The 24,864-nt window shown below is 39.4% G+C and overlaps 1 protein-coding gene across 1 annotated transcript in view; it reads right to left on the bottom strand.

The window, feature by feature from the left end:
• Positions 1-24,864, bottom strand: part of SPIDR (scaffold protein involved in DNA repair) — a 129,530-nt gene that overhangs the window by 81,945 nt on the left and 22,721 nt on the right. The window contains 1 exon segment of the mRNA XM_023730649.1: positions 19,299-19,439. Coding sequence (XP_023586417.1) covers positions 19,299-19,439 — 141 coding nt within the window.

Here is a 24,864-nt window from a genome sequence, read left to right on the forward strand (position 1 = left end):
CTTATTGGTCCAGTTATGAGGATTTTTGTTTTCTTTATGTTGAGGTGTAATCCATACTGAAGGCTGTAGTCTTTGATCTTCATCAGTAAGTGTTTGAAGTCCTCTTCACTTTCAGCAAGCAATGTTGTGTCATCTGCATATCGCAGGTTGTTAATGAGTCTTCCTCCAATCCTGATGCCCCGTTCTTCTTCATCTAGGCCAACTTCTGGGATAATCTGCTCAGTATACAGATCGAATAGGTATGGTGAAAGGATATAACCCCGACGCACACTTGTCCTGATTTTAAACCACGCAGTATCCCCTTGTTCTGTCTGAACATCTGCCTCTTGATCTATGTACAGGTTCCTCATGAGCACAATTAAGCATTATGAAATTCCCTTTCTTCACAATGTTATCCATAATTTGTTATGATCCACACAGTTGAATGCCTGTGCATAGTCAATAAAACACAGGTAAACATCTTTTTGGTATTCTCTGCTTTTAACCAGGATCCATCTTACATTAGCAGTGATATCCCTGGTACCATGTCCTCTTCTGAATCTGGCCTGAATTTCTGGCAGTTCCCTGTCGATATACTGCTGCAGCTGCTTTTGAATGAGCTTCAGCAAAATTTTACTTGTGTATGATATTAATGATATTGTTCGATAATTTCTGCATTCGGTTGGATCAACATTCTTGGGAATAGGCATAAATATTGATCTCTTCCAGTCCATTGGCCAGGTAGCTGTCTTCCAAATTTCTTGGCATAGATGAGTGAGCACTTCCAGCGCTGCATCCATTTGTTGAAACATCTCAATTGATATTCCGTCAATTCTTGGAGGCTTGTTTTTCAGTGCAGCTTGGACTTATTCCTTCAGTACCATCAGTTCCTGATCATAAGCTACCTCTTGAAATGGTTGAACGTTGGCCAACTCTTTTTGGATGACTCTGTGTATTCCTTCCATCTTCTTTTGATGCTTCCTGCATCATTTAATATTTTCCCCATAGAATCCTTCACTATTGCATCTCGAGGCTTGAATTTTTTCATCAGTTCTTTCAACCTGAGAAATGCCAAGCATGTTCTTCCCTTTTGGTTTTCTATCTCCAGGCCTTTGCACATGTCCTTATAATACTTTACTTTGTCTTCTCAAGCTGCCCTTTGAAATCTTCGGTTCAGTTCCTTTACTTCACCATTTCTTCCATTTGCTTTAGCTACTCGACGTTCAAGAGCAAGCTTCAAAGTCTCTTCTGAAATTCATTTTGGTCTTTTCTTTCTTTCCTGTCTTTTTAAAGACCTTTTGCTTTCTTCATGTATGATGTCCTTGATGTCATTCCACAACTCATCTCATCTTCGGTCATTAGTGTTCAAGGTGTCAAATCTACTCTTGAGATGGTCCCTAAATTCAGGTAGGATATACTCAAGGTCGTACTTTGGCTCTTGTGGACTTGTTTTAATTTTCTTCTGTTTCAACTTGAACTTACATATGAGCAATTGATGGTCTGTTCCGCAGTTGACCCCTAGCCTTTTTCTGACTGATGATATTGAGCTTTTCCATCATCTGTTTCCACAGATATAGTTGATTTGATTCCTGTGTATTCCATCTGGCAAGGTCCATGTGTATAGTTGTTGTTTATGTTGGTGAAAAAAGGTATTTGCAATGAAGAAGTCATTGGTCTTACAAAATTCTATCATGTGATCTCCAGCATTGTGTCTATCACCAGGGCCATATTTTCCAACTACTGAGTCTTCTTCTTTGTTTCCAACTTTTGCATTCTAATCACCAATCTACTACTTTTCAGAAGTAGACTCCCGGGTCATTCTTCCTAGTCTGTCTTAGTCTGGAAGCTCAGCTGAAACTTGTCCACCATGGATGACCCTGCTGGTATCTGAATACCGGTTGCATAGCTTCCAGCATCACAGCAACATGCAAGCTCCCACAGTATGACAAACTGACAGACACTAGGATTAGTATCAATCAAACATGGCTTCCAAGAAGTTCCTTCTGGTTTGAACACCTCTTGAGAATTTGAATTCCTAACAAGTTCCCTGCTGAGAATTTGCATTTCCATCCAGATATATTGAATCAGAATCTATATTTTAACAAGATTGCCAGGTGATTCTTATGTATAACTTCCTGGGAACTTGTTAGAAATGCAAATTCTCAGCAGGTACCTTGTTAGACTGCCACTCGTCTGTCAGTTTGTCCTACTGTGGTGGCTTGTGTGTTTCTGTGATGCTGGAAGCTACGCCACAAGTATTTCAAATACCAGCAGGGTCACCCAAGGTGAACAGGTTTCAGTGGAGCTTCCAGACTAAGACAGACTAGGAAGAATGATTTGGTGGTCTACTTCTGAAAAAATTAGCCAGTGAAAACCTTCTGAATACCACCAGAACATTATTTGATATAGTGCTGGAAGATGAGCCTCTTACGTTGGAAGGCACTCAAAATACCAGTGGGGAAGAGCTGCCTCGTCAAAGTAGAGTTGACCTTAATGATGTGGATAGAGTCAAGCTTTTTGGACCTTCATTTGCTGATGTAGCACAATGCAAAATGAAAAGAAACAGCTGCAAACATCCGTTAATAATAGGAATGTGGAATGTACAAAGTATGAATCTAGGAAAGTTGGAAATAGTAAAAAATAAAATGGAACATGTAAATATCAATATCCTAGGCATTAGTGAGCTGAAATGGTCTGGTATTGGACATTTTGAATCAGACAATCATATGGTCTCCTCTGCTGGGAATGACAAATTGAAGTGGAATGGTGTTGTGTTCATCATCAAGAAGAACACTTCAAGATCTATCCTGAAGTACAACACTGTCACTGATGGGATAACGTCCATATGCCTACAAGGAAGACCATTAATACAACTATTATCAAATTTATGCATCAATCACTAAGGTCAAAGATGAAGAAATTGAACATTTTTACCAACTTCTGCAGCTGAAATTGCTCAAACATGCAATCAAGATGCATTGTTAATTACTGGTGAACGGGATGTGAAAGTTGGAAACAAAGAATAAGTATCAGTAGTTGGAAAATATGGCCTTGGTGATAGAAATGATGCTGGAGATTGCATAATAGAATTTTGCAAGGTCAACGACTTCCTCATTGCAAATACTTCTTATCAACAACATAAATGGTAACTATACATGTAGACCTCGCCAGACGAGATACACAGGAATCAAATCGACTATATCTGTGGAAAGAGATGATGGAGAAGCTCAATATCATCAGTCAGAACAAGGCCAGGGAACGAACATGAAACAGACCATCAACTACTCATACGCAAGTTCAAGTTGAAGTTGAAGAAAATTAGAAAAAGTTCATGAGAGCCAAAGTACAACCTTGAGTATATCCCACTTGAATTTAGAGACCATCTTAAGAACAGATTTGATGCATTGAACACTGATGACCAAAGACCAGATGAGTTGTGGAATGACATCAAGGGCATCATACATTAAGAAAGCAAAAGGTCATTAAAAGACAGGAAAGAAAGAAAAGACCAAAATGTATGTCAGAAGAGACTTTGAAGCTTGCTCTTGAATGTAGAGCAGCTAAAGCAAATAGAAGAAATGATGCAGTAAAAGAGCTAATCAGAAGATTTCAAAGGGAGGCTCGAGAAGACAAAGTAAAGTATTATAATGAAATGTGCAAAGACCTGGAGATAGAAAACCAGAAGGGAAGAACATACTTGGCATTTCTTAAGCTGAAAGAACTGAAGAAAAAACTCAAGCCTCGAGTTACAATATAGAAGAGTTCTATCAACAAAATATTGAATGACACATGAAGCATTAAAAGAGGATGGAAGGAATACACATAGTCACTGTACCAAAGAAATTTGGTTGGCATTCAGACATTTCAGGAGGTAGCATATGATCAGGAACCAGCTGTACTGAAGGAAGAAGTCCAAGCTGCACTGAAGGCATTGGTGAAAAACAAGGCTCCAGGAATTGACGGAATACCATTTGAGATGTTTTCAACAAACAGACGTAGTGCTGGAAGCACTCACTGGTCTATACCAAGAAATTTGGAAGACAGCTACCTGGTCAGCTGATTAGGAGATCCATATTTGTGCCCATTCCAAAGAAAAGTGATCTGGCAGAATGTCCAAATTATTGAAAATATCATTAGTATCACACGCAAGTAAAATTTGGCTGAAGAGCATTCAAAAGCGGTTGCAGCAGTATATCCACAGGCAACCACCAGAAATTCAAGCTGGATTCAGAAGAGGATGTGGAACGAGGGAAATCATTGCCGATATCAGATGGATCCTGGCTGAAAGCAGAGAATACCAGAAAGATGTTTACCTGTGTTTTATTGACTATGCAAAGGCATTCGACTGTGTGGATCATAACAAATCATGGATAACATTGTGAAGAATGGGAATTCCAGAACACTTAATTGTGTTCATGAGGAACCTGTACATAGACCATGAGGCAGTCGTTAGAACGGAACAAAGGGATATTGCATGGTTTAAAATAAGGAAAGGTGTACTTCAGGGTTGTATCCTTTCACCATGCTTATTCAATCTGTATGCTGAGCACATTATCCCAGAAGCTGGCCTATATGAAGAAGAACGGGGCATCAGGATTGGAGGAAAACTCATTAACAACCTGCGATATGCAGATGGCACAACCTTGCTTGCTGAAAGTGAAGAGAACTTGAAGCACTTACTGATGAAGATCAAAGACTACAGCCTTCAGTATGGATTACATCTCAACATAAAGAAAACAAAAATCCTCATAACTGGACCAATAAGCAACATCAAAATAGATGGAGAAAGTATTGAAGTTGTCAAGGATTTCATTTTACTTGGATCCACAATCAATGCTCAAGGAAGTAATATTCAAGAAATCAAATGACGTATTTCATTGGGCAAATCTGCAAAAAAAAAGTGTTGAAAAGCAAAGACGTCACTTTGAGGGCTACGGTGTGCCTGACCCAAGCCATGGTATTTTCAGTCACCTCATATGCATGGGAAAGCTGGACAATGAATAAGGAAGACTGAAGAAGAATCGATGCCTTTGAATTATGGTGTTGGTTAAGAATATTGAATATACCACGGACTGTCAGAAGAACGAACACATCTGTCTTGGAAGAAGTATAGCCAGAATGCTCCTTAGAAGCGAGGATGCCAAGACTTCGTCTCATGTACTTTGGACATGTTATCAGGAAGAACCAGTTCCTGGAGAAGGACATCATGCTTGGTAAAGTAAGTCAGCAAAAAAGAGGAAGACCTTCAATGAGATGGATTGACACAGTGGCTGCAGGATGGGTTCAAGCATATCAACGATTGTTAGGATGGCTCAGGACTAGGCAATGTTTCCTTCTGTTGTACATAGTGTCGTTATGACTTCAGAAGCACTCCATGGCACCTAACAACAACAACAACAACTTGTTAGTAGTGTAAATTCTCAGTAGGGTGTGGAACCTGAAGGAACCTGTTTGAAGCCCTGCAATCAACCCACAAACATAAGAGCCAGTATATGAGCCAGATATACTGATTTGAAGCCAGTGTTTTCTCACTGAATCACAGCTGTCTCCCCTCAGTGATTCTCCTGGAAGGTTTTGTTTTTCAGTCATCAATTTCCTTGCATAAGCCTCACCGACATAGTCAAATAAATCCAAATTAACTTGGTTCTACTTTGACCCTTGGTTACATGGACCAGGTAGGGAGGGAAGAAGACCAATGCCACTTTTGAGATTACTACCAAATTTTTTTTTTTTTAATGGCCACAAAAATATCTGACCACTTTGTTTTGGTTCAGATTTTACCATTTATTAATCAGTCTTTTATTAAGTAGTACTGTAGGTGCTATGGAGGATCTGAAGAAAAGTAACACCAGGCCCCTAGGTGGAGGCCTATTTTTGTTTAAAAGGAAAGTTTTTGGAAAACAAGTTTTAAAATGGATTTCTAATGTACAATGTGTTTTAAGCTCATTCTACTCAGAATGCTCTCCCATGTGTGACTGCCTAGAAACTTCCAAACTACAAGTTCTACCTGGAAGACTTCCTCCTCAGGGAAGTCTCACCCACTCTCCCAAGCATATGAGGGGATATCCACTCACTACAGCAAAAATCTTTTTATATTGTTATTATTTGTTTCAAAACTGCTTCCCCTGTAGATGGTAAACTCCTCCAGAACTGGAACTATGACTGACTTTATCTTTGCGCTCAAACTAAGGTGCTGTGTTAATGAACGAATAAGTGAAAAGACAGAAAAATAAAGACTATAGAAAAGCAGAAATTATCTGAATTTATTTTTACTGAATATTAGCAAGTATAGTCTAAAACTTTTAAATACTTTTTACTTCAGTACCTGATGGATAGGTAATTTTTCTAAGCAACTATTAAGACAGTAATCTTGGCAACTGTTAATGCTTGGCCTACATAATTCAAATGGAACCTTTCAGGTGGTTTGTGGTTCTCATTCCTCTTCCTTCCTGTGACAACCAAGTGGGTGTTCCCAGCCTTTCTTCAGTCTGTTGCTCTCCCTTTGTATGCATTAATCAATGTCTGGATTTTCACTATCACTGATTAGCAGATTAGACAGAGTAGATATAAAGTTTTCTTTTAATCTTAGGATCTTTCATTGAAAGATAAAGGTGATAACTGATTTAGAGGGGTCATTTTAATAGATAAATCCTTGCCCTTGTTTCCCAAAATAACCTTAATGGTCAAAGTTAAATAATTGCTATTTTTTTCTGAGCCCCTGTGCTCTAACTTGTGTCTTTTTGATATACATAAAATTATGCCCAGAAGTTCCATTTATAAACTATTTTTATATGCCTGGACTTATGAAACATGTAGCTATTTTCATAACTCAGTGTACCATATTTTTACACAAATAACACATGCCTTCCACATTTGTTTGCCAAATGCTCCCTCCCCTCGTGAGGGATTTTCACAAGTGCTGCTATGCCAATTTTTTTTACCATGTTGCTGTAAAAAAAATTAGCATAGAGCACTGACAAAAATACCTTGGGAGAGGGAGGGAGTGGTTGGCAAACAAATGTAGAAGGCGTGCATTATTTGTATAAAAATATGGTAAGCATTTTCTAGGCTATCAATTCATTTTTCTTTTTTTTTAAATTGAGATAAAATTCATTATAACCTAAAATTAACCATTTTAAAGTACACTATTCAGTTGCATTTATTACATTCACAATATTGTGCAACTATCTAGTTCTAAAACATTTTCATCACCTCCCAGGCCCCCAAAAAAAACCCTACCCATTAATCAGTCACTTCTCCTTACCCCTAGCCCCTAGTAACCACTAACCTGTTCTCTGTATCTATGAATTTACTTATTCTCGTATTTCATATAAATGGAATCAGACAATATATGACCTTTTGTGTCTGGCTTCTTTCACTGAGCATGTTTTCAACGTTCATCCATATTGCAAAGTGTGTCAAAACATCATTCCTTTTCATAGGTTTGTTTTTTCATTGTGGTAAATATATATGTAACAAAACATTTGCAATGTCAACATTCTTTGCGTGTGCTATTCAGTGACATTATGTTTATCATGTTGTTCCACCATCACCAATATCCATTTCTAAATATTTTCGTCATCTTTAACAGAAGCTCAGTGTCCCCTAAGCAATGAGTCCATCTTTTCTTCTCCCTCCCATCTGCCCCTGGTAACCACTAATAAACTTTGGTCTCTATACACTTGCCAATTCTAGATAAATTGTGTAAGTGTCAGGATACACACAAGGTCAACACACAAAAATCGGTTGAGTTTTTATACACCAGCAATGAGCAATCTGAAAAGGAAGTTAAGGGAACAATTCAATTTACAATAGCATCTAAAAAAATAAAATACCTAGGAATAAATTTAACCAAGGAAGTGAAAGACTTGTACACTGAAAACTATAAAACATTACTTAAAGAAATTAAAGAACTAAACAAATGGAAGAGGTCCCTATGTGGTGTAAACAGTTTGTGCTTGACCAAAACCTAAAGGTTAGCAATTCAAACCCATCAGCAGTGCCCAGGAATAAAAGGCCTGATGAGCTGCTTCCCTTAAGATTACATCCAAGAAAACCCCATGGAGCAGTTCTACCCTTTAACACAGGGGTTCATAATAAGTTGGAATCAACTTGACCAAAACTAACAACAACAACAAATAAATGGAAGGACATTCCATGCTCATGGATTGGAAGACTTAATACTGTCAAGATGGCAATACTACCTAAAGTAATCTATAGATTCAACACAAATCATAAAGCTGGTTCTCAAATTTATATGGAACAGCAAGGGGCCCTGAATAGCCAAAGCAATCTTGAAAAAGAAGAACAAAGTAGAAGGACTCACACTTCCTGATCTCAAAACATATTACAAAGCTACAGTAATCATCAGTTCATTTTTTAAATCATGGTATATATATAACAAATCATTTGCCAATTCAACAATTTTTAAATATACAATTTAGTGACATTGATTATGTTCATAACGTTGTGCCACCATTACCATTATTCTTCTCCAAATTATTCTACCACCATTAATGGAAACTCAGTGCCCCCTTAAGCAATGATTCCCCTCCCCCCTCTCCTCCCCTCCCCTGATAATGACTAATAAATTTCAGTTTCTGTACATTTGCCTATTTTACGTAAGTGGGATCATACAATATTTGTCCTTTTGTGACTGATTTGTTTCACTTAGCATAACATTTTCAAGGTTCATCCATGTTGTGGTATGTATCAGGACTTTGCTTCTCTTTATGGCTGAATTATGTTGCATCGTATGTATGTTTATCCATTCATCTGTTGATGGACACTTAGGTTGTTTCCACTTTTGGGCTATTGCAAACAGTGCTGCAACGAAGATTGGTGGACAGATTTCTTTTTGTGTTCGTGACTTCACTTCATCTGGTAATATACCTAGGACTGGATAGCTAGGTCATATGGTAGTTCTATACTTAACTTTCGAGGAACAGCCAAACTGTTTTCTACAGCAGCTACCATTTTGCATTCCCACCAGTAATAAATGAGGGTTCTAATTTCTCCATATCCTCACCAATACCTGTTGTTTTACATTTTTTTGATTATAGTCATCTAGTGGGGGAATTAATTTTTTACTTACTATAAAACCTCTTCTGTTTGCCACTTCTCTTCTTTTGAACATGTTTCCTTTCTTTACTTCTGGTATTGCTGTGTTCGCACAGGGCTTATGTTCTGGGGATGTTGTCCAATTTGATTTAATGGTATCCCTTTGAATGTTACTGGTGCCGCGTCCCGTATTCTCCTGGCCTGGATACATAAATTCTTTCCTTTCTTTAAATTTTTTTTATTTAAAAAAAATTAAATCATTGAAGATTCATGACTGTTTAGCAGCTGCTGAAAACGAAGAAACTGAAGCTTGGGTGAGTGATATTGCTTATTTCTGCACGTCTCTTTCTTATTCTGATAAAATGAGAAAAGAGGTCTACGTAAATTAGAAAAAGATAGAACTTTTACACTTTTCCTATCTTCATTGTTCTTAAGCAAAATGTATTGAATTATTTTAACTGGATTAAATCATATAAATACATGAAGACTTCCTTGTATCAAAATTAATGACATTAAAGCAAAGCAATCAAATATATAAGGAAGTGAATAAGCAGTTTAAGCCTTAAAAAAAAAACAAAAAACCCACTGCCGTCGAGTCAATGCCAAGTCATAGCGCCCCTATAGGACAGAGTAGAACTGCCCCATAAGGTTTCCAAGGAAGAAGCCCTGGTGGTGCAGTGATGAAAGCGATTGACTGCTAACGGAAAGGTTGGCGATTGGAAACTACCAACTGCGTCCGCGGGAGAAAGATGCGGCAGTGTGCTTCCTTAGAGATATACAGCCTTGGAAACCCTATGGGGTTGCTATGAGTGAAATTGGCTGGACGGCAGTGGGTTTGGTTGGTTTTGAATCTTTACGGAAGCAGACTGTCACATGTTTCTCCTGTGGATCAGCTAGTAGGTTTGAATCGCTGACTCTTAGGTTAGCAGCCCAGGGCTTAAATACTGCGCCACCAGGACTCCTTTTTCAAGCCTTAAACAACAACAAAAAAACCAAGCCTGTTGCCACAGAGTCAATTCTGATTCATAACGACCCTATAGGACAGAGCAGAACTGCCCCATAGGGTTTCCAAGGAGCGGCTGGTGGATGCGAACTGCTGACCTTTTGGTTAGCAGCCAAGCTCTTAACCACTGGCCACCAGGGCTCCTTTTAAGCCTTAAACCAAAACACCAAACCCACTGCCATTGAGTCGATTCCGACTCATAGTGACCCTATAGGACAGCCTTAGAGAGCAATAAATTCTAATTATGATTTGTGTGACTTGGGACTAAGACCTCAGATTTTCAAAAATATCTTTTCTCTAAAATAAAAATAAAAATCATGATCTCTTTTAATCTTTGGTTAAAATTACTAATAAAAATAATTTTTCAGTTCACAGTAACCAAGAAGACACTCAGAAATAAAGTGATTAAGCAAACAACAATCGGAATAGACTCTACCCTCCTAAAATGTTTCCAAAGAAAACTTATTTTACCTTTCAAAATGCTGCATGTTAAAAAAAAAAAATCAGAATCTAGATGATTAGAATCCACTATTTTAGTAAAAACCTTACAAAGAGACACTTTAATTGCTTAATGAAAGATGCATGTTATCATGTCTAGCAAACAGATGACAAGTTTGCAAGTTTATCTGTAAGAACATTGTTTAGACAACAGGTTCACTATTTCCTTTAAGGAAAAGATGTTCAAGTGGAAAAAATGCCTATTTGTACAAAGCTGAAAAAGCCACCTCACTATACCTCAAAAGGGAAAGAAACAACCTCAAACTGTAAAGAGGCTTTAAGGTCATTAATCCAGTCCTTTCACTTTTCAGATAACTCTGTGGCCAGATCTACTAGTATCTGCAGCACAGCCAGGACCACAGTCCAGGTCTCCCAGTTTCAAGTTTAAGACTCTTTCTACCACACCCAATAGTGTCCATGTGCCCTCAAATTAGAGAAAACTATGGCAGCAAAATATGGGAAGTGTGGACAAAACAAGAGAAAGTCTGTAAGAAATAATGTCAAGGGAAAAATAAATCAGAACACAAAAACACACAATTATTAATATCCAAGGAAAGTCTATGCTCATATATTAATTATCAGAAGAACCAAATCAAATCAATTGCCAACGAGTTGATTCCAAATCATAGTGACCCTGTAGAGGGGCTACAATCTTGAAAATAGTTGCTTTCTTAAACTTTTTATTTTTACTCACTGTTTTACTATTGTTTATGCTTCGTTGTACACTTGTTATATATAAACAAAAAAAAAAAAAAAAAACAAAAAAAAAACTTCGCCCTTAAAGGATAATAAAAAGATTTAATTTTGACTTAATGACAGGAAACAAATGATAGGTAACATTTGGCAGGAAAAAAAAAAAATCTACAGGGAAAATACAAATCCTACTTCTAAACTTATTAAGGGTTTGAAAAAATACAATGGTGTTTATGTAGGAGGGGCTTATTTCTGCTTCTTTGAGCATCCTTGGTCTCAAGACTTAGCACATTCTCTTTAAGTGGCAATTTACACTCTTTCCAGAAACTTAGGTGAACTCACCCAGAACAATTTTATTTTTCATAATCATGAAAGTATTCTCAAGAATGTCCCTTAAAACAGGGTTTCTAACCAGAGCAACTAGCAAAGAGATTCTGGACCTCAAACCCCAAGGGAAGTGTGTGGCTCTTTAAAAGGATGGCCCTTTTGAAGAGGGAATATCAAAGGAAGGAAATTACTACTGAAGTTTCTTACCCAAGGAGAGATCTCAACACTACAAGCTTCCTGTTAAAAGAACATTTGTAATGACTCTCCAATAAATAAGACAGCCTAGCAGGTTGCTTTTAGGTGATTCCTAACGGTTCCCTTCTAAGTTACTTCAGTTTGCAGGGACTGAGTCCTTTTACTTACACGTGAGTCTGACAGCTCTGGGCCAACTGCTCGAGTCACACCTAGGCTAGATCCCAACAGCTGTGTGACCTTGGGCAAGACATTCACCATCTATAAAATGGGCATGAGAACAGAACAGTCCCACACTGGACTTTTGTGAGGGCTAAATGACACAAGTTCAGTAAACTGCACTACACAGAAAACATTTTGTGGAAAATTAATCACAAACGCTCACAGTCTCACCATCTTTGTGAAGTGCCCTCACAACATGGCCTCATGCACATCTTCCTAGAGCTCAGTGAGGAATCTGAGGACCTAGTATGCCACCAGCACAGGGACGCAGGTCTTGGGACCAAGGCATTCCCTACTCTCCCAGCTAAACCTGAGCTCTAATAATTACTGTTTAAATAAACAAACAAAATCCAAACCTGTTGCCGTCGAGTCAATTCCGACTCATAGCAACCCTATACTGTTTACCAAGTACAAAAATACACATCCAAAGCTTGTTGAGGAAAATTCTAAGATGAGTCTAAGAAAATACCTAATGTCTATTTCCACAAATATTTATCATGTGCCTATTATGTGCCAGGCATTCTGCTATGCACACAAAGTACACAGGTGAGCAGGAGGCAGCCCCTGCCCTCGCAGAACTCACAAACCAGCAGGGCACTGAAACTGTGGCTGCTACAGTAATTCACCCAACATTATACACGTCCTGACTGTCTACAAGCCAGGCATCCGCAGGTAATGGGGTGCAGCAACAAAGGAGACGTGTCCCTTTGTAAGTAAGCAGTACAGAGCAACCCCAGGCAGCTGGGCCTGCAGAGCAAGTCAGCAAAAGTGGGAGATGGCAGTTCTACAGTGCATTACCAGGCATTTAATACTAGTATTGATGTTAGCACATGATTTACTAAAAAAATTGTCACATTCAAACTTATCCCTAGAATATCACTCTCATTTACATGCTTCTTTGGTGGGAGATAGAGAAAGTGGGAACACACACAGCCCTGGGTAGATGCGACATGCGTGGGAGGGTGCCATGGTGGAGACTGCTGCAGAGACCCAGGAGGCTGCTCCTGACAGATGTGCCAGGAGCCTTCATGGAGAGGCAGTATGAGACTGGACTGTGAAGGAAAGTGGGTTTCAGTAAGGCCAAAGAAGAAAGCAACGGAGTGTCAAGTCTAAGGAACATTGTAAGAGGCTGTGAGTGGTGGGGAGTGAGGGGCCAGGAGGTGGCTGGGGAAGCAGCTGAGGGCTTGTGGAGGACTGTCATCTTGACCAAAGGCTGGCTAGTCTGTGAGCATGCTAAGCACAGTATAATTGATAGGACTTAATCTGTTACCATGGAAACAAAAGCTGGTATTTAAACCATAACTTACTAATTGGATTATTAATTTTTTTCTTTCCTTATTATGCAGGATATTTCTTCTCATACACACACATAGATACACATATGCTCACTTACTGTTTAAAGTGTGTTTTAGAAATAACAATAGTAAGTGTTGAGAGCTAGGGTTAATCACATTCTATGTGTGTATACAGAATTACATATCTTAAGAACTGTTTGACCTTAGTAATTGTCTTAGTCATTTAGTGCTGCTATAACAGAAATACCACAAGTGGATGGCTTTAACAAACAGAAATTTATTTCTTCACAGTAAAGTAGGCTAAAAGTCCAAATTCAGGGCGTCAGCTCCAGGGAAACGCTTTCTCTCTCTGTCAGCCTTGTCATCAATGTTCTCCCAGACTAGGAGCTTCTCCACACAGGGACCCCGGGTCCAAAGGACATGCTCTACTCCTGGCACTGCTTTCTTGGTGGTATGAGGTCCCCCAACTCTCTGCTCTCTTTTATATCTCAAGAGATTGCCTCAAGACACAATCCAATCTTATAGACTGAGTCCTGCCTTACTAACACAACTGCCACGCATCCTCCCTCATTAACATCACAGAGGCAGGATTTACAACATATAGGAAAATCACACAATACCAGGAATCATGGCCCAGCCAACTTGATACACACATTTCTTGGGGGACATAATTTGATACATGACATTCCACCCTTTGGCCCCCCAAAAATCATATCCTTGCAACGTGCAAAACATATCCATCCCATATCATAGCAAAAGTCTTAACTCTAAGTCCAAAATCCAAAAATTCCTCTTCATCTGTGAAATCTAGAATACAAGTTATCTGCTTCCAAAGGTACAATGGCAGAACAGGCACAAACTAGACATTTCCATTACAAATGGGAGAAATTGGAGGAAAAGAAAGGATAACAGGCACCAAGCAAGTCAGCAGAACACATTGCATTAGCCTTCAAGGCTTTGAAAATAAACCTCTGCTCTCTGAGATAATTTACACAATAGCCCTGCCCTCCAGACTCTAGGTATTGGCCACAGTCTCCAGATTCTGAGTGGAAGCCCCTCGGCCCTAGGCTTCAGCTCCACTTTCCAGGCCCACTGGGACAGTAACTCGGCTCCCTTGGCTTTAGGCGCATCATTCTCCAGTCCATCTGAGTGGCGACTCCACCCTTAGAAACACCAAAGGCCATGACTCCACCCTTTGCAACCCCAGAGGTCATGGCCATACCTTTTGAGACTGAAGCAGCTTGGCTTCTTGTGTTCCTTGTCTCTTCAGCTTCTGCTTCTGTTTCCTGTGGCCTCTCAGCCTTCGGGCCTCATGCCCACATCTGCCCTGCTGGGGCAAGTGTTCCAAATCTCTGTAGCTCCACCAATAAATGCCCAAGAGGCACCCCACTCTACCAGAAAGCCTCGAGTGCACAGGCACTCAGGTCTCTCGCTCCGTGGGTTGGCTCCAGCTCTGTCTTACACTGGTCTCCAGGTTCTGTTGCTGCTGGTTCTCTGCCACTGTTGCTTCTCTGCTGCTGCAGGTTCTCTGCTGCTGCTGGTCCTTTGCTGCTGCCACTGCTCTATCCATTCACAGTTTCAAAACTGCTTCCACATTTTAGGTATCTGTTAGAGCGGAACCCCACTCTCTTGGTACCAGATGTCTTAGGCTGGGTTCTCTAGAGAAGCAAAACCAGTAAAGCATATAAATATATATATATATAAATAGAGAGAGAGAGAGAGATTTATGTCAAGGAAACAGCTCATGCAATCGTAGCGGCTAGAACATCCCAAGTCCATGGATCAAGGTAGAGGCCTCTCCCAATTCATGGAGCCTCAGAAGCTGGTAAACCCAAGGTCAGCAGGTTAGAGAGCAGGGCTCCTGCTCACAGGCTGTGAAGGTCAATGAATTCCAAGATCAGCAGACAAGACCACAAGGTTTCTCCTGATTCACATAGCTGCAGGGGCTGGCGAACCCAAGATTAGCAGGTCAGGGAACTGGACTCTTGCTCATAGACTAAGAAGACCAATGAATTCCAAGATCAAAAGGTAAGCTGCTAGCTCAAGTCCCAAGAACTGGAGGTGAGACAACAAGAGGCAGCTGCTGAGTCTGGAACAAGCCAAAAACCTTGGCAAGGCTAGCAGGCAGAAAGTAACCAGCGGAAGGCAGAGAGATGAAACTGAGGAGGGGGTGAGCTGCCACAGTCCCCGCCTCTACCAGTACCACTCAGCAGATTCCATCATGGGGATGATCACATATCAAATTTCAGCAGGGAAGTGATCACAACATTATACAACTGCTAAAACACTGAGAATAATTGCCTAGCCAAGTTGATGTACAATCTTAACCATCACAGTAATTTAGTGTAAAATACATACAAACTTCAAATCTTCATATGGATTCCTTAATTCATAGGTAGGAAATCCACCACTGCAAATATTTTAGACTTAGAACATTCCCAATCTGCAGGTATTCTTGAAAATGACCTGTTATCACTGAAGTACCTTTCCTTGGACAAGAAGTCCCGGGCTCAGGGCTTGAGTTGTGCCTTCACTCCATAACATACTTACTGAGTCTGACTTCCATTAGCAATTATAGAATGACCTAGTGGATCAATATTGCCCTATCATATATAAAAAAATATAATAATCAACAATAAAAAAGATAAAGTTCATATATAGAATTATGAATCTAATGCATTGTGACTTCTCAGCTTCTTTGGCCCATTGAACCACTTCACAGGGCTTCCTGGGAGGACAAAGGTCAGGGGGCCACATCTTAAGAGCGGAAGTCACTAGACAAATACCAAAGAACTCTCTGGAGAGGAATAAAGCAACAGGAAGAGCTTCAAAATCAGTTAATGAACAAGCTGTCCCATGTTTTGGAAACTGTATAGTTTTTCCCTTTAAATTCAGGATATTTTTTGTAACTTTGTCTCTTTACACTGACCAGTCGGTTGTTGTTAGCTGTCGTGGAGTTGACTCTGACTCATGGTGACCTTATGTACAGAACAAAATGTTGCCCAGTCCTGCATCATCCTCACACACACAATCACCGGCATGTTTGAATCCATCACTGCAGCTATTGTGTCACTTTGTCTCACCAAGGGTATCCTTTGCCCTGCTTGGCCCTGTACTTCACCAAATGTGTCCTCTGGTAGTGATTGTTCCTTCCTGATGACACGTTCAAAGCAAGCGAGTCAGACAATGATCTGTTGTCATTGGCTAATTTTCAGAAGATCACTAGGCCATTCTTCCTAGTTTGTCTTAGTCTTTCTTTCTAGTCTTCCTAGTCTATCAGCTCTGCTGAAACCTGTCCACCATGGGTGACCCATAGACGCTCAAATCCAAAAATATGTCAGTACCATCAAGTAGGTGTGTTCAATGAGAAAAACAAGAGCTATGATGTCTGTTTTTCTGTAAGCCTTCCAGAATGAAGCAGGTTGACTGCACAGCAGTCCATACGCAGTAGTTTAACGTTATGCTTGTTTGACTGGATAACTCTGAAATCAATCTACTTCAAAGCCATTGCTAAAAAGCTGTTAGATAAGAATAATTTTCTGTCACTATAAATGTAGACCAGACGAAATCTGGTAACCCAGATCTACAAGAGCACATGACTTATCCCAAACCATATGAATATCTTCCAACTGGCAAAAAAGTTATTTTCTGTATTAGATATTGGGATTATATAATTATTCATTTTAGTTTGAATTATGGGAAGTAAAATAATTTTTAGAAGTGAATTTTGTTAAAGTTTATGAGAATTACTATGAAACACAATACATAGTACAAAAAAAAAGACAGTTTTGTATTTACTGGGCCATGGATGGATGAGTGACAATGGATGATATCACTAATAGGCAATTATAACACCAAGTATTCCAAAATGATTTAATAATTTGTTTTGAAGAAATACAACTTCCAAAAGAACAAAAAGACAATCTAAATATTTATTGGATTGTTACAAGCTGAAATAAAGTTAAATATATCAAATAAGTAATTAATTCCAACCAGAAAAAGGTATCAAATATTTAGTCACCAACTTAGAAATGGAATTGGTTCCAAAAGTTTATCTGTAAATAAATTATTTGGAACAGTGCACTTTCCCATTTCCTGTGGAAATGTTGTAGACAGTAGTTAGGCTTCCAGAGGAACACAAAACTGGGTAAAGTATTAGGCACTTATGGCTGGGAAACATAATGGTAAAAGAATGTGAACCCTATAAAGTCAAGGTCCCTGGACTCCAATCCTGCTCTGTGCATTACCAGCACTATTTCAACAAGAAGATATGTGCCAGCAAGAAGTGGACCTCCTGGGAGTGGGTCCTACTTTCACCTGTAACAGGACTAGAAACTCCACAGCTGGAGAAACACTGCTTTTTTGTGACCAGGGAAAAGCCCACTACTGTCCTTGGTGTGACTCAGATGAGGCTTGAGTGCATGGAGTTGGAGTTAAGGAGCACTATTCCATAAACAACCCTGGTGGAATTAACATGAACTCAGGCAAGGAATATCATTTTTGCAAAACTATACTTAGTCTTTTCAGATGTTTGTGATTCTGAAATTGTTTACAATGAATATGTAGTAGTAATGAGGACTAAGATGATGCGGTCCAGCTTTAATAAGGATAAGGTTCATGTGACCCAATTAAGCTTTTCTCACGTTTAGCTATGATTTCCAAATATCGGGAGAACCCCCTCCAAAAAAAACCTATATTGAAATTACACGATCATATAGTCACTTTTTTTTTTTTTAACAAGCAAAAGGAAGCATTTGTAACAAGACACATCTACATGGATCAGTAATATGTCCTTGTTTCTACCCAGGGCATTACAGGGATCTATCTATGAAGTACAACTCTATTAGGAACATAGGTGCAGGGCTGCATTTGTCATTTACCCCTCAGGGGAGACGTCTGTAAGATAGGACACAGAGACGTGAGGCCCATGGGAGCAAGCGCTGACGATTGAATCCAGTCAAGAGAAATGTTCACTGAATGCTTAAGATTGAGAACAACTATGAATAGAATAATCATCATGCAAAATTATCGGAGGATGTTAGAATGACTGCTTCAAAATCTGAATAGCATACATTTACAATGGAGTTTTTTTCTCACTTAGATCCTACTTTAAGCTCAGATATTACTATAATTAAACAAAACACAAAGAGAGTTAAAGTAACACACTATTTGAAGAAAGAGAAGTTAGACTGAGATGGAGAAAATGCCAAATTAATTGTTGACACTTTTGTTGTTACGTGCTGTCGAGTCGATTCTGACTCATAGCGACCCTATGTGGCAGAGTAGAAGTGCCCCATAGAGTTTCTTGGGCTGTAATTTTTATGGGAGCAGATTGCCAGGTCTTTTTTTCTACAGAGCCACTGGTGGGTTCAAACCACCGACCTTTCAGTTAGCACCTGAGCATTTAACCACTGTACCACCAGGGCTCCTTTTGTTGACACTAATTCTCTACAGGACTGGACACGTCCATGAAAAATGCCTCTTCTTTTCCCTAATTCATCAGTTAGGATGATTATTGGAGATGTAACAACTACATTTTGGAGGAGATCTACATACAATTCCACTTCAACCTGCTCAAAATCACATTTTAAGTAAGGTACCATGAAACTGGACAGAAAACAAAGTTGGCTTACTGTGGAAAGCAGAAAGCCATGGCAATTCAATTAAGAGCTTTGTTTAAAACTCTTACAATGCTTTTTCACTAAGTCATATTTTCATTTACATGAAATGTCTCTCATGCAAAGCTGCTTTAGTGTTATAGTTAGGAAAACATACAGAAAAATCTTTTGAATTAAAACACAGATATAATATTTTCTACCATCTTAATTTTAATAAAATTATGAATCACCTAACATGCACAATTGTTTTGGTTGTCAATTATAATTTTTCTCTCAGAGATATTTTATGGGCTCCAGTCGACTCTATGGATTTGCCTGCATTATTGTCTTTAAAAATAAAATTAGAGATAAAAGACTTGTCGACGAACTAGCTATTGCAGCACATTGGATGCAATTACTGTGGGTCCTCACCTTTCTCTGGTGGCCTTCTGCAGAATCTTCTTTCCCACTAGACTACAGGACTTCCCTTCCAACTGTCTTGCCTTCAACATGGCGCCCTCCATGTGCACTTCACCAAGCAGCCCATAGGCATCTTGCACAAGAAGACAGACTCTGTAAAAAAGCATTCACATTTGTTCTGTTAGTAGACAATTTGTGATTCAATACAGAGGCGAGAATTTCCCCTCTATTTTTTAGACATCCATTGTAGTTATTTTCATAAGTGGGTGAGTCAGGTGGAATGAAAATGGATTCAAGTATTTACTTTTCGGATTTGTACATGCAGGTGTTTGGATCATTCACAAAGTATAGAAGGAGATACAATCCTATTTTGGCATAAAACTAAATCCTAAGTCAAATTTGGTTTAAAAGCACACAAAGAAAACCATCCTCTCAAATCAAATACTTTATTGTTACCTTGGTAGAGCGTCCTCACTCCCCATTTTTTATCCTGTTCCCCATGACAGGAAAAACTTATATTGTATGTTGATGTTCAATACTGAGAAAAGTTTCAGTGTATCATTATGATGAAAACAACAATTAGGGGCTTTCTCTGAGACAGGCGTGCTACACACAACAGGATAAAAACCAGTGTCCCAGCTGGCAGCAAACTAGGCACAATGGGTATGCAGGGACATTATGGGATTCCCCCTAATTTTTAAGTTCAGAGGTGAACTTGTGACTGAATTCCAATCCTCTCACTTTATAATTCAGGTAAATAAAGTATTATCTATCATGAAATGACACATTCTCAGAAAACATTTCTTAGAGTCTGAAAAAATTTTTACCCAGTAATAATACCACCACCAAATAGATTATGGGGCATAAAACTCTTCTAAAGATGAGAATATAAAGGTAAGTGCCAGTAGCATCACCCTAGTTGTGACAACCAAAAATGTCTCCAGACATTGCTAAATGTCCTCTGGGGGCAGAATCACACACCAGTTGGGAGCCTCTGGATTACAAAAACCCTCTCCTAATCTTCCCCACGCATCTATCAGTTTCTTGTACTGTGGTGGCTTACGTGTTACTGTGATGCTGAAAGCTATGCCACTGGTATTTCAAATACCAGCAGGGTCATCCATAGTGGACAGGTTTCAGTGGAGCTTCCAGATTAAGACAGATGAGGAAGAAGGACCCGGCAGTCTACTTCTGAAAAAACTGGCCAGTGAAAACCTTATGAATAGTGGTGCCGGAAGATGAGGCTCTCAGGTTGGAAGGCACTCAACATATGACTGGGGAAGAGCTGCCTTCTCAAAGTAAAGTTGACTTTAATTACGTGGATGGAGTCAAGCTTTCGGGACCTTCATTTGCTGATGTGGCATGACTCAAAATGAGAAGAAACAGCTGCAAACATCCATTAAAAATCAGAACATGGAATGTACAACGTATGAATCTAGGAAAATCGGAAGAATCAGAATTCCACATCACTTAACTGTGCTCATGAGGAAACTGTACACAGTCCAAGAGGCAGTCGTTCGAAAAGAACAAGGGGATACTGCATGGTTTAAAGTCAGAAAAGGTGTGCGTCAGGGTTGTATCCTTTCACCATGCTTATTCAATCTGTATGCTGAGCAAATAATCCAAGAAGCTGGACTATATGAAGAACAGGGCATCAGGACTGGAGGAACACTCATTAACAATCTGCCATATGCAGATGACACAACCTTGCTTGCTGAAAGTGAAGAGAACTTGAAGTACTTACTGATGAAGATCAAAGACTATAGCCTTCAGTATGGATTACACCGCAATATAAAGCCAACAAAAATCCTCACAACTGGACCATAAGCAACATTATGATAAATGGAGAAAGAAGAGAAGTTGTCAAGGATTTCATTTTACTCGGATCCACAATCAACGCCCATGGAAGTAGCAGTAAAGAAATCAAACGACGCATCTCATTGGGCTAATCTGCTGCAAAAGACCTCTTTAAAGTGTTAAAATGCAAAGATTTTACTTTAAGGACTAAGGTACCCCTGACTCAAGCCATGGTGTTTTCAATTGCCTGATATACATGTGAAAGCTGGCAATGAATAAAGGAAGATCAAAGAAGAATTGGCACCTTTGAATTATGGTGTTGGTGAAGACTATTGAATATACCATGGACTGCAAGAAGAACGAACAAATCTGTCTTGGAAGAAGTATCGGCAGAATGCTCCTTAGAAGCAAGAACGGTGAGACTTTGTCTCATGCACTTTGGACATGTTATCAGGAGTGATCAGTTCCTGGAGAAGGACATCATGCTTGGTAAAGCAGAGGGTCAGCGGGAAAGAGGAATACCCTCAACAAAGTGGATTGACACAGTGGCTGCAACAATGGGCTCAAGCATAACTATTGTGAGCATGATGCAGGACCAGGCAGCGTTTCATTCTGTTGTACACAGGGTCACTGAAAGCTGGAACCGACTCCGTGGCACCTAACAACAACAACTCCTAATCCTACATCCTATTTACAAAGTAAATTTCCATAAAAAAAATAAACTCTAATCATACCCACACGCTCACAAATCTTCATGTCTCTCCAGTGCCTATGTTAGTTGTTTTTCAAATTGTTTGGCCACAATCTGCATCATGTTACATTGCAACCCTGTACCCACATATGTGAATGTGTATATAACTGAAGTGACTGTGTATCATGCACTCTGACACTTTATTTTTCTCTTCTAATCTTTTCCATACAATGAAAATTCTGGCTAAAACATACTAACTTGATTTCATGCTCAACTACTGGGTCATGTCTACAGTTCTGAAAAACACTGCTCTAGAACCTAGCCTCGATGATAGAGTGTAAACTCTTGAACTTTACATCCAAGACAATAAATCCCCAGTCATCTCTGCAGTTCTACTACAGTTCTACCTCATATGCCCTGCACTCACTCGTAGCTCAAAGTTCATGAAGCAAACAGACACACACAACTTGCCCTCATGCTTCTTAGACTGGAGTGTGTGCCGCCTGGAGACATATATATTAAACATATATATATATACACACTCACATATATATACAAAAACAATTGTACTGAAGTATATTTTATGTGTCATAAAATTTACCCGTGGCCAATTCAATGATGCTTAGTAACTTTACTAAGTAATGCACCCATCACCATAAATCAATTTTAGAATATTTCCATCCTCCCAATAAGATCCCATGTACCCGCTTACAGTTCATCCCTGTTCTCACCCTTAGTCCCAAGTAAACTGCTAATCTACTTTCTGTCTCTATAAATTTTCCTTTTCTGGACATTTCATATAAAGGAAATCATACAATCTGTGGGCTCTTGTGATTCACCTGTTTCACTCAGCATAATGTTTTTCAGGTTCATATATAATGTAAGATGTCACAGTGCTTCATTCCTTTCTATAGCTCCAGTCTTCCATTGTATGAACATACCACATTTTGTCTATCCATTCAATAGGTGAGGGACATTTAGGTTTTTTCCAATTTTTGGGTATCACAGACAATACTGCTATGAACATCTCTGTGGAAATCTTTGTGTGGACATATGCTTTCATTTCTAACCTTCCCACCAGCAATGGACAGGCATTCCCACTTAATCCAGATCCATGCAAACATTTGCTACTGTGCATTTTTTAAAATTGTACTTTAAGTGAAAGTTTACAATTCAAGTTAGTCTGTCATACAAAAATTTGTAGATACATTGTTATGTGACCCTAGTTGCTCTCACTATACTGTGACAGCATGCTCCTCCTTTCCACCCCGGATTTCCCAGGTCCATTCAACCAGCTCCTGACCCTCTCTGCCTTGTCATCTCGCCTCTGGACAAGAGCTGCCCATTTAGTATCTACTTGAGCTAAGAAGCACACTCTTCATGAGTATCATTTTATGTCCCATAGCCCAGTCTAATCTTTGTCTGAAGAGTTGGCCTTGGGAATGGTTTCAGTTTTGGGCTAACAGAGAGTTCGGGAGCCATGTCCTCTGGGGTCCCTCCAGTTTCAATCTGGTCTTTTTACTAGAATTTCAGTTCTGCACCCCACTTTTCTCCGGCTCCGTCAGGGACTCTCTGTTGTGTTCCCTGTTAGGGTGGTCATTGGTGGAAGCTGGGCACCATCTAGTTCTTCTGGTCTCAGGCTGATGAAGTCTCTGGTTTATGTGGCCCTTTCTGTCTCTTGGGCTAATTACTTTCCTTGTGTCTTTGGTGTTCTTCATTCTCCTTTGCTCCAGGTAGGTTGGGACCAATTGATGCATCGTAGATGGTCACTCCCTAGCATTTAAGACCCCAGATGCCACTCACCAAAGTGGGATGCAGAACATTTCTTAATAAACTTTGTTATACCAATTGACCTAGATGTTCCCTGAAACGATGGTCCTCAGACCTCCGCCCCTGCTACTCTGTCCCTCGAAATGTTTGGTTGTATTCAAGAAACTTCTTAGCTTTTGGTTTAATTCAGTTGTGCTGACTTCCCCTGTAGTGTGTGCTGTCCTTCCCTTCAGCTAAGATAATTCTTGTCTACTATCTAGTCAGTGAACACCCCTCTCCCTCCCTCTCCACCCGTGCAACCATCAAAGAATATTTTCTTCTGTGTTTAAACCTTTCCTTGAGTTCTTATAATAGTGGTCTTATACAATATTTGTCCTTTTGTGACGGACTAAATTCACTAAGCATAATGCCTTCCAGATTCCTCCATTTAATAAGATGTTTCATGGATTCATCATTGTTCTTTATCATCATGTAGCATTCCATTGTGTGAATATACCATAATTTGTTTATCCGTTCATCTGTTGATGGGCACCTAGGTTGTTTCCATCTTTTTGCTATCGTGAACAGTGCTGCAATGAACTTGGGTGTGCATACATCTATTCGTGTGACAGCTCTTATTTCTCTAGGATATATTCCAAGGAGCAGGATTGCTGGATCGTATGGTACTTCTATTTCTAGCTTTTTAAGGAAGTGCCAAATCGATTTCCAAAGTAGTTGCACCATTTTACATAACCACCAACAGTGCAGAGGTGTTCCAGTCTCTCCACAACCTCTCCAACATATTTTATTTTGTGTTGTTTGGATTAATGCTAGCCTTGTTGGGGTGAGATAGTATCTCATTGTAGTTTTCATTTGCATTTCTCTAATGGCTAATGATCGTGAGCATTTCCTCATGTATCTGTTAGCCATCTCAATGTCTTCTTTGGTGAAGTATCTGTTCATATCTTTTGCCCATTTTTTAATTGGGTTATTTGTTATTGAGGTTTTGCAGTATCTTGTAGATTTTAGAGATTAGATGCTGATTGGATTTGTTGTAGCCAGAAATTTTTTCCCAGTCTGTAGGTTGTCTTTTTACTCTTTGGGTGAAGTCTTTTGATGAGCTTAAGTGTGTGATTCTTAGGAGGTCCCATTTATCTAGTCTCTCTTCTGGTGCTTGTGCATTGTTACTCATGGTTTGAATTGTGTTTATGCCATGTATTAGGACTCCTAGTATTGTCTCTATTTTTTCTTCCATGATATTTACGGTTTAGATTCTATATTTAGGTCTTTGATCCATTTTGAGTTAATTTTTGTGCATGGTATGAGGTATGGGTCTTGTTT

Source organism: Trichechus manatus, unplaced genomic scaffold, assembly GCF_000243295.1.
Source record: "Trichechus manatus latirostris isolate Lorelei unplaced genomic scaffold, TriManLat1.0 scaffold00038, whole genome shotgun sequence".
In the NCBI taxonomy this organism is placed as follows: Eukaryota; Metazoa; Chordata; class Mammalia; order Sirenia; family Trichechidae; genus Trichechus; species Trichechus manatus.